The sequence below is a fragment of the Cygnus atratus genome, chromosome 1, assembly GCF_013377495.2.
Source record: "Cygnus atratus isolate AKBS03 ecotype Queensland, Australia chromosome 1, CAtr_DNAZoo_HiC_assembly, whole genome shotgun sequence".
Lineage (NCBI taxonomy): Eukaryota > Metazoa > Chordata > Aves > Anseriformes > Anatidae > Cygnus > Cygnus atratus.
The window spans coordinates 144,882,076-144,893,444 of record NC_066362.1 but is presented as its reverse complement, the minus strand read 5'-3'; the positions used below and the strand labels follow the sequence as shown (position 1 = coordinate 144,893,444).

Sequence of the window (11,369 nt, the reverse complement as noted above, 5' to 3'; positions counted from 1 at the left end):
AAGCTCTGTGGTTTTTCTAATTTTAGGGTAATTTTAGAACATTTCACTTCCTCTCGCCACAAGACCTAGAATTAACTGTCTCAGGATACTGCATCTGCGCTACATAGGGCCCTGCCTTTTTGCTTTAGTTTAGCAATTTGTCCTTTTAGGTCTTGATATCTTATGATGCAAAGAGCCATGTTATGCGCTGTGTACTCTCTTCTTTCATGTCTCCTTACTTCAGTCCTGTTGCTGCTCAGAATGTCAGGCCAGGCTTCATACTCTAATCCAGCTGTTCTGTTTAAAACCCCAAGCTTCCTGTCCTAACTTTTCATCCCATATTCCTCAGTCCTCGCTTCCTGTTGTACATTCCCATGTCCTCAAAACAGGTCTTCACATACTTTCCATATACCTTTCTGGTACTTCAGTCTCTGCTCTCACCTGAAAGCACAGGTTACTGAAATGTCTCAGTTGCTCTCTCAGGCCACTGCCATAGTAAGGCTTAGATGCTTCCACAAGGGAGCCGCCACAGAGACATGTTAGGGTAACAACTGCTCTGTCTGTGGTAAAGGCTCCTCCATGTGTTTAAATTAAACCATGGGTCAAATATGAAGAATGTTACGGGTTTTTCTCTCTGAGGGATTATGTCCTGATGCATATTCTGCAGTAATAGGATGTGGGCACGTACTACAGAGCAGTTGATAGTGCAGTGAACACTTTCTAATTGTATCAAACCCTGTAGTAATATGAGTGAACCAAGAAAATTACTTAATTTTACAGGTCAGGAAAAAACTTTTTAGGGGAAGGCAAATTGAATGCTTTGCTTCCAACTAAAGATATGTCATTCTTTGCACTGCTGATGCTAGAAGCCATGTTCTTGTAGCAGGTGGGTCAGCTGCTTCAAATTCTCTTTGCCACTGAATAGCGATTTTCATCTGCAGAGCCCAACAATAGTTATCAAGGACCTTCTGTCCTAGTCCTAGGGGATTATTACAGTTTTTCCTAATATTCTAAGTCTCCAATGTATGATTCAAGATTTACTTCAAAAGAGGGAGACAGTACTGTATGGGGATGTTGGTGGGTGAGTAAGGAAAACTGAAAGCATCTAACTATATATTCTTTTTTTTTTTGTCAGTAGAATAGACCTTACATGGACTTTGTCAGGGTGGGAGTGGAAATGCAGCAAAACTTGCATTTCAAAAGATGCTACTTTCCTTGCTTTGGGTTGCTAATTAATCTCCGAAATGGGGTTTGAGAGTTTAAAACAAGCAGTATTGCAGTGGCTTGGGGGCATGGATCTGTATTACCTCTGTTTCAGGAGTGCCTTCTAAAGGCAACAATCAGGAACTAGGGAAAGTATTCACTTTTTAATTACTTGCTAGGTTTCAGACAGTTACCTGGTCTTAGTGTTTCCATCTAGACCTAAGCAGGAGCTTAGTGAGGATGGTGAAGTAACGGAACAGGTTGCTCAGAGAGGTGCTGACTCCCACCCTTAGGGTTTTCAAAGGTGGGACAGGATAAAAGCACGAAGCAAGGTAAACTCTGACCTTACCGCTGAGTAGGAATTGCACCTCAGGAGGCCTGTAGTCCCTTCCAGCCTGAGTTACCATATGAGAGTGTTAGAAAAAAGGGAGTGTTAGAAAAAAATGTTAGAAAATCCCATACATCAGTCTCGTGAGCGGTCCCACAAATGGCTGATGTGGCTTGCCTGCATACTGAAGACTCGGTAAGAAAACAAATGGAAGCTCAGCTGATCTTCAGAAGCCATTAGAAGGTACCAAGCTCCTATGATGAAAAAGGTAGTTAGCTGGGTAGGTGGAAGTGAAGACTGCCTGCCTTAGGATGAGACTTCCAAGCAGAAATACAGGTGAAGCTAAGAGCAAGCTGGAGGAGGACAATAGACATGCACAGGTGTTTCCTTCTTCCAACAGTTGTTTCCACTGGTAGCTCACCTGGCCATGCCTGCCTCTTGCTACAGGTTGGAGGAAGTATGACAACACCAATGAGCAAAACATTAGCCAGAGAAAATCAAGATTGTTGATTACATATTTGCTGTAATAAAGGCAGAATGCCTGGAAATCCCTTGTCAGGCATGCCCCATCCCTGGAGGTGTTCAAGGCCAGGCTGGATGGGGCTTTAGGCAGCCTGGTCTGGTGGGAGGTGTCCCTGCCCGTGGCAGGGGGTTGGAACTGCGTGGTCTTTAAGGTCCCTTCCAACCCAAACCTCTCTGTGTGGTAGAGAATAAAGAACAGAGACCGGTGTTAATGCCAATGGTGCTTCCTTCCCTATGCCTTTTCCCCCCAACAGGTCCCATCTCTGTTGCACAGCCGATAGGAAACGGGACTGGCAGTCTGTCACTGACAGCCATCCTCTGGTGTCACCACTGCTTGCCCCTCTCGCTGCACCACGAACACAAACTAACTGCCTTCGCTCCCAGGGTCTCTCGTTGATCAACATCCAGTTAAACTCAGGAATCTTTTTTTTGTTTTTTAACATGTATTTAGTTCTGAAATCCACTGCTTCGGTGTCTAATCAAAGAAAGACTCGTGTAGCCTGACAGGTTTTTTTTTCCCATTTGTATTGGTTACAAGTATCGATAATCAAGTATCTCTAATGTTGTAGCTGAATGCAGGTGTATATATATGTATATGCACTGATGTGTGCATAGGTATGTATTTCAAGGAATTAGAGACTTGCAATGGGAGTGCTTAAAAGACTGATAAACGGGGCCAGTTTTAAACTTCAAAACTACGAAATTCATTAACAACACACTTTGTGCTAATGGTTAGTTCTTGTTTGTAATTAATCATAATTGCTACTTCCATAAAGCTGTTAGCCTATGACAACTGGATGCTAAGGTAGCTGTGGCCGTGCAGCAGTTGCTGTTGTACAGCTGGCGTTGGCAGCTGAGGTCCTCTCTATCCTCCAAGGTGAAGGTGATCAGAGAGCTCCTTCCCCAGAGCACCCAGAACCAGGCAGACCGTCTGTCTGTCTGTCTGTCTGCATCTTTCCCCAGTCCCTGTTGGTGCTTACCCCACCTGCAGAAAGCGGGGTTTCAGCTGCCCCCTGCTCCTGAGTGTGCTTTTGGTTCTGCCGGTCACCCCTCGTGTGCCTGGGGCAGGACGTCCGGCCCATTTTCCTTCCTGTCCTCATTTTGGTCTCGTCGATTCTGTCACTTGGATGTCTCCAAAGCACAACTGTGCGAGTTTTTCTTTGCTGCTTTGATGGCTACATTGCTCGCTACATGCAATGTTTGCACATTCTCTTAGGCTGTGCTATCACAGAATTACAAAATACCTGCATGCTGTTGGTTCTGCTGGTTAAGTATGCTTATATTTGGGTTCTAGGAAAGGTAATGTTAATTATACCCAGATCAATTCACAGGTGTTCACTTCAACTACGCTAGCCACAAACCTTGCTCTGCGTTGTTATTACCTGTAATTCCCGTAAAGAAAGAATCCTGTCAGATGACCATAAGTTAAATCCAACTTCAGGGTGAAAATCGTTGTTCTTAAAGAACCAGACATGGAGGACCTGCATACAGTTTTTGACTGTAGAATGCATCGTCTTCCATTCAACACGGGGACAGGCTTGTCTCCTCCTTACGTTTGTCCCATCAAAGGCCTTTCTGTAAGGTTGTAGGTGTAATTCTGAAGCTGTGGCTGTGCAGATACCTGGTCAGTGGGAAATCTGTTCTGCATCTTCCTGTTCTGTGCTGTAGTGCTAACTAAAATGTGAGCTTCTAATACTGCATCGCCTGACTCCAACATGCAGGTTGTAGAACCTAAATCAAATACGGTCAAGCAGAGAATCTGCCTACGCTAGAGACTGCGGGGGAACAGTTCTCCGTGATCTTGGTAATATTTAAACGTTTTGCTTACAGACAACCTCGAATTACTTTTGAGCATGAATGACTATTTTGGTTATCAAAAATATTTTATTGTTTCATAGTTCTCTGTATTATTTTGGAAGGATGTGCAGGAGGAAGAGACCTGTGTTCCAACAAGGATGTAAAACTGGTTTTCATACAGTTTCTTAAAAGAGAGGCAAGGTCCCAATGTAAAAATCGAAACATGGAAGGACGGGGAAAAATTCCTATATGAGGGTGCATTTTCTTATTGTTTCTGAAATGCAGAATGCTCATATTTTTAAAGAATAGGCTCAAATACCTCTTCTGGTTTTGAATTGGAGATATTCCCCTTCAACCGGATTCCTTCTGCGACCTGGGTGTCCGAATGTCACTGTTGTAATGGTGAGGTTTACCTTTTCATCTTTCTAACATGCCCAGGCCGTGAAGGATTTCTTCTGTCGGATTTCTTTTTTTCTGTATAATGTTTGTTCTTTGGCTGAAGCCATCTGGACTTCATCTAAGATAAATAAGATAAACATACTCTACAGACACAGCAATCCTGTGTCTTTGTATTGTTTGTTCAGGCTAGACTTCTCAAGTTTTAGATTCATTTAAAGATTTAATTTTAACATTTTCATTTTTCCAGATTATTCCAGGTAACCCAGCAAGCCCTATAAAGCTGTTCTACTGGGAGGGTTGGAGAGGGGAAGCAAACAAAACCAGCAGCCCCTAATAGCTAAATGAACACAGTTCTCCTGGATGTAACTGAGTGTTACAGTCTTACCGAGCATTTTTATTGTTGGACAAAAATTACAAGTGGTAGGTACAATAAAAGCTGTAGCCTAGAGGCCAGTTTCAAGTTCACTTCTGCAGCCGTTGATTTGTCAATAAAAAATTCTGGCTTGGCTAACTAGTACAAAAAAGCAATGCATGGGGATACAGATAATTTTGCTACCCCTTTATAATTTAAACATCCTATACAAGACAGATGAGAATTGTATCACCTTGTGCTATTTCAAACTATTTTTCTAACTATCCTAGCTATTTCTACAATATTTAGTATTGTACATCAATTATTTATTACGGTTTGAAAAGTAAATGAAAATGGCGTTTTGATCCTGTACTTATTTTCTTTGAAGACACATCTCGGTTTAGAGGAAACTTGTTTTGTACAAGTATTTGCAGGGAGGCACAAGCAAGCTATGTACATGCAGGGTGATTCCTGTCTCCTTCACACACGGAGAGTGGTATCTTGATTTTTAGTTATATGGGTTGCCTTTCAGTAGAAAATGTCTATTTTCACTGCAATTTGAGTCAATTTATCTGGAAATCATAGAAAATAAATACGAGTGAATGTGGTAACAGGTAAGTCACTCTTCACAGATGTCTTTCAGAAGTGTCTCTGCTGCTGCTTAGTCTTCTATTTTCAATTTAAATTCCACTTTTCCTTCGTACGGATCATGAACGTTATCAAAGGTAATCCCAGCTCCAATGATTTTGCACACTATTTTGAGTTCTACGTTCCTTGTAATGTTGAGGAATTTCACAGCTACCAAAGGATTGCTGTAAGTAGGCTAGGAGAAAAATAAAAAAATGGGTACTTTAATTCTACATTATTGATTTCAAAATAAACTCTTGAAATTAACCTTCTTTCCAGTTCACGTAAGATCACAGAAATGATCAGACAGACGTTTCATCTTATACACAGATGAAGAAAATGCAAGCTGACGTAAATGAGCACCCACCTGTGCCTTTTTTCCATAGTAAGGGAAGTAGTGCAGGTTGAAGGTGCCGTTCACTGGGTAGTAGTCCACCTCCAGCGGGCGAGACTCATCGCCCTGTTAAAGCAAGAGAGGAGATTTGTTGGCCAGCCCTGTGCGAATGTTTTATTGCTGTTAAAAGCTGCATAGTGTGTATTAAAACTCGAGTTCAGCAGTCTGTTTAGTGCCAATTTTATTTTTCAAATAAAAGTGGAAATCTCCTGCCGTTACTATTGCCAAGAGAAACAGCCAAGTGCTCTTTTGTAGCAGTTGTGAACTCAATGAATTAGGATCTGCTGAAATTTGCAGAAAGCCTGGAGAAGTTGCTCTGATTCATAAGCTTCACTACTGGGAGAGGAAAACAAATAACAAATGTTTTTGTGTTTTTCCTGCAGCATGGAAAAACAATTTTAGATGATTTAAAAGAAAACTTTTTTTTTCCTTTTTTTGGTTCTTAGGATGCCTGCTGGTGCCAGAAATTGCCCAGAACTAAGAACATTCCTACTGTACTTTGCCAGAATGACCCAATTTTCCAGAGGTGCAGGGTGACCTTTCTGTCACAGCTTGCTCTCAGACCTGCAGTGCTTGAAACCTTTGAGCCCAGACCTCATGCACTTACTACGTATGTGCAGTCCACTCTCGGTGCAGTGCCGTTACCGGGGTAAAACTTGATAATCTGAAACAGAAAGCATGCGTTTGGTCATCTTGGAATTTGTTTCCAGAGACAAAGATGAACAAATGATTCACTGAGCTTCAGATGCTGCTTAATATGCTTCTGCATAAGGCACTGACAAACTGATCAGTTTGTCTTAGGTACCCGGGGGGGGGGAAAAACTTCTTGGGTTGACATTTAGGAGTCAGGACTGTGCATCCCGGGCTTGTCAGTGCTCTAACCCACTCAGGGTGGGTAGTGCTGCACCTCCTGGCACATCCAGCTCATCGCCTGCATGCAAGGGTTGCTCTTTCCGATGCCCAGGCAGACAGGTGTCCCTTAAAGCAGGTAGCTGCGTGAAAATTACAAAGGAGCTGTGCTTGTCATTCTCTCTCTTACTAGGAGGCCTTGGCTTGAGCAGAAACTCTCAAGTCTGTTTGATCCTGTGAAAATAGTAGGGTCATGCCCTGTGGCAGCACGGGCAAAAGGAAGTAAAGTCCCTTGAGCACTTCAAACATGCCTTTCCGCTGCCCTGGCTGGCATGCAGCAAGCAAAAACTTTCCTTGGGGAAAGTTTGCTTGTTCCCCTGCAAAAAACAGGTGTGTGGTTCTCCTCTCACAGTTGGGTCTCGCAGAGATTCTTGAAAATGTTCATCACCCAAGTCTAGTGTGTGAACCAAAGCAGAATGAAGTGGTTTTGTCCATCAGGAGCTGATGGAGAATATGAGCTCCTCATTTTGTTCTGAAATTGAATTAGAATGCTCAGTGTCTTTCCTGGAAAAATTAAATGCTTATGCCCTTTTCTATGACCTGGAAAAAAATAAACAAATGAAAGATTCACTTTCTCCTCCCCCATAAAATATGTTGGTGGTGGTTTTTGCTGATACCCATATCCACCTGTTTTGAATTTTGTCTTTTACAAGTTCTGCTAAAGATTTTCCTTGCAGGTTGGAGAAATATGTGTGCAAGAAGCACATCTCTGAAATCACTTTATTTACGGCTCCACCTTCGCACTTTAACTGAAGCCACAGGATCTGTGTATTGCAGGAGAGAACCTTTTACGTAGCAGTTTGTCAGATGGTAGCACTACGGAGATGCTAACAAAACAAACCCCAAAGCTTTAGAGACCTTTCTTAGAGATTGCCCTCTGTTACTTTCCTAGGGGTGGTGGGGAAGTCTCGCTATTTCTGTAGCAACTCTGTGGGTGTCTCAGGAAAAGCACGGTCATTTGCCTGTCCTGTACAAAGCAGAGGCTAGCTCCTGGGGCAGCAGGCTATAGAGCAGCTCCCCAGATGAGAATCATGAGGCCTGGTGGCTCCCGACTAATTATTTCTTCTCTGCAGTCAGAGGCTGTACTTACCCTGTTCATTTTTATAATAAAGCAAGGTTTTCCTTCTGGGAATCCAAAAGTAGGATCTGCGATGCCAGAGCAGTTCTGAAGCATATCTGATGTAAATTTGCAGGACAGCTTTGTGTTATTTGGGCCATCAAAGGTGTCCTGGATGAAGTACTTGTCACCTGTGCAGTTGATGTTCAGATGCTGAGCAGCAGGGGTATATGCTAGATTCGTGAAAGAAAGAAACATTCCTCTCTGAAGCTTCTCATATAGAAGTTACACATCCCAATATCAGGCTGCAGCTTCTGCAGGGAGACTATGTCGAGGGAAATTGGGATTAGATGGAAAGCAGAGAGTTTAAATTGATTTTGTTGTTGTTTTGTTGTTAGAATACCCATGGGGAAAAAAAAAGATCAAACTGAGTTAAGGATGACAATTGGTGTTGACAGCTCCATGTAAAGGCAATTTCAAATACAATTTTTCTCAATACATGTATGAGAAACACAGAAATAAGAAGTTAAGGCTCACAGGGAATATAAATGTATTAAGATACGAGCAGGTAAATGGAACGCCTGACCTGTTTCGACTATACTCTTTGATGACAGTATGTACTGGCCCCACCGGACCTACTGTGGCACTTTCATACTTGTAGTCACAGACATAATTAGATTCATTTAAATTAGACTGGTTCTGAAAATTGGAATTGGCATTGAGATGTGATAAGGGCGATATGACAGCACGTTTCTTCAGCATGATGCAGGAAACCTCATCACTTCTTTTACCTGTCAGAAAGGTTTGAAGGGTCGTCACCAGTCGCTCCCAGGTTTTGTTTTCAGATGTGTTGTAGTAGATTTGTAGTCCTCTGTCCCCGTAGACGTCCGGGCGTAACGTTACACCTTCGTAAGGGAAGGCAAAGCAGCAGAGAGGTGACAGGCACCCATTAGTTTGCTTAAATTGACAACAGCCTTCGTGCTGCGTAAAGACTTGTGACTGCGAGCGTTTGTGATGCCCAGGCTGTGCTAGAGAGGGGTTACCTGGGATTTCCCCAGGAGTTGTTAAAAATAACATTTACACTAACCTCATCAGGTTAAAGAAACGGGCCGTATTGCTGGCTGAGGAACAGCTCTTGGAAAAGCCACACTTAGTGCTTTACAGGCATTATTTTGCCAGCAAACGTCAAACTTACAGAATATTGAGGAAGAAGGCTTCAAAATACAATAACAGGCAGGCAATAATTTTTAGGGCTATATCTTCAAAATTATTTTTTTGTTTGTTTTTGGTTTTTTTGTAAAGGCGAGTAACTGGGGGGGGGGGCGGGGGGGGGTAAAGCTTTAGTACCAGGCTCTGATGATCTGCTAATCCTGTCTTGTCCCTCTATCACTAAGCTCTGCATCTATTCCTAACCCCATGTCTCTGCCTTATTTTTGCTTACCTGGCCGCTGGCCCAGCACACCCCACAAGGCAGGGCTTCCTGTTCTCTCCCCCAAGGGACTTTCCACGCAGGTGGCAAGCACAGAAATACCCACGCCAGGCCCCTCGCCCCGGCCCCCCTATCTCTCAGGACACCCCCAGACCCTCCCAGTGCCTGGGGCTGGAGCAGAAGCCAGGTTTCCCCCAGGGCCGAGCCCTGCCCTGAGGGCTTCTCCACTTGCAGGTGACTGCGCTGTGCTCAGGCACTGGTGGTCTCAACGGTGTGGCGTGCATAAAGGAACTAAATGCACTGATTTATTATTATTATTATTATTATTATTATTATTATTATTATTATTATTATTACTATATTTTTTTTAATTGGTAAAGTGTTTTCAGGATGAGGTTAAGTTTTGCAGGGATGGTTTGGGCAGCTGCTGTACCTGGGGACTTCAGTTGGTCTTGATAGTCCGGCTCGTAGGGGTTCACCGTTCTCATTAAGGAATATATGGAGAGCGCGAACAGCCCGGTCATCACCACGTAGAAGGCCAGGTAGTACAGGCTGATCCACACTGGGGAAAAAAGGAGGTGAAAATCTCATTTTAGAGCCAGGCAGAGCAGCGATCCCTCCGTGGCCGAGCCCATCGCAGCGGCGGCAGCAGCAGTTGCCTTCCCATCCTCGGCCCCGAGGATATTTTCCCTGCGAAGGGATGGCAGTTTTGGATGTTTTTGTGCACACTCAGAAGAATATCCTCCCAGGAAAACCTGGCACTGCATCTGTTCAGCTCTACAAGAAAGCAAGCGAAGGGTCCTTGAGCTGATGCCGTGAACACAGCAGCTGATGGTGTCACATCGACAGGGAAGGACCGGCTTTTGAGGCAGCTGGCACCTAGCTCAGGTTGTTTAAAGCTTAAAGGACGGTGTGGCTTCTTGAAGATGACCACTGTAAACCATTCAGCTGCTTACGACACACAGACTAACCAAAAGAGCCAATGTATTTCATCAACAAAAACAAGCTGCTGCTTGTATTGTTTGGATCAGGGAGTTCAGCATTTCAGGTGTGCTGATTTTAGACCTGTATTGCCTCTGACATCCGAAACCACCTTCAGCAAAATGCACCATCTTCCATTTCATTACGGCGTGAGATTTAGAATAATGCTCTGTTTCTGTATCTGTGTGCGTAATGTATACACAAATGGGAAAGGTTCACATTTTGGTCCGATTTTTGTTTTTAAGGATGGCCCATAAGCTGCACTCACAAGTTTCCCACCAGAAAAAAAAAACCTTCTGGAAGCTTGCAGCTACCCTTAGGGTCTGTGGGAAGAGCAGGGACCCCCTTTAAAGCGTTCAGAGCTGCACTTCTCAGAGCATAGCTCATAAAACACGTTGTTGTTGCGGACACAAGTTTGGCTATGGAGAGGGAGACTCAGCTGAAATATGCATTAGCCTGCTATGATAACAGGAGATTTACTAAACAGACAATAATTTAGAAAGGAGATTCAGAAAAGCAAAACGTGTTTCCAGAGAACCGGACAAAAAACATTTTCTCACAGTCCCCCAGCTAGGTCTGGAGAAGAAGAGCACCAGTGCAGGCATCTGCGGTACGCTGCTGCCATGGCGTTAGCGCCATCCAGCCCGATGTCTGCAGTCCTGAGCAACGCAAACCCACCAAGGAGCAAAACTCTCCATACAGCAGAAGCCCCTGGAGTCAGCAATGGCAGAATCGTATTATAAATGTAACCCTTGGCTAGTAATGGTAGCTGTTAACATGTTAGATGTTGTCCCTACCAAACATTTGGGACACGATTGCTTAAAATACTTAAAATATATTTGCAGGATCAATTACTTGGATCAGTATTTTGATCTAACTGACCCAACTTAGAGGGCCACTCTAAAAATGGATCAGAAGCATATATGAGAACTGATGTTTTCAACAATCAGGAAAAAAATCTACCCATCACCACATTATATCCCTTTCACCAGAACAACACTCCCTCCCCCTTCAAGGTTTCTGAGGATACCGAAGGAAGAGGAGACCCTTGCGTATGGAAACGTACCCCAGTTTATCAAGGTCCTTCCCATGAACAGCTTCGTTTCGGGATTCCAGACAAAACGACGGAAATTTTCCATCCGTTCACTGCAGGTCTTCTTTTCGTTTAAAGTTGCCATTTTGTCACCAAATTTCCCCCAAACACGTCCTCCTCAGAAACTGAGAAATACAAGGGGTGCCCAAACAGTTGCCCAAGGGAACTACTTTGGTTTTTATACCTTCTTCTCTGCTGAAGGTCAATGAGATTGCTTCCTATACCAATGAAAGCCCCTACCCACGATTATCAACCCGCAGCAGATACAGTTCTTTATAAGCAGTGCTGATAACGACTGG

General features: G+C 43.6%; 1 protein-coding gene across 1 annotated transcript; it reads right to left on the bottom strand.

The window, feature by feature from the left end:
• Positions 1 to 5,241: 5,241 nt before the first annotated feature.
• On the bottom strand, positions 5,242 to 11,155 carry ATP4B (ATPase H+/K+ transporting subunit beta). The gene is made up of 7 exons (XM_035565573.1): positions 11,044 to 11,155; positions 9,430 to 9,558; positions 8,359 to 8,472; positions 7,601 to 7,800; positions 6,209 to 6,265; positions 5,575 to 5,667; positions 5,242 to 5,403 (listed from the first exon to the last, which is right to left on the bottom strand). Exons 1-7 carry the CDS (start codon positions 11,153 to 11,155, stop codon positions 5,242 to 5,244), a joined length of 867 nt encoding a protein of 288 aa, XP_035421466.1.
• Positions 11,156 to 11,369: the final 214 nt, after the last annotated feature.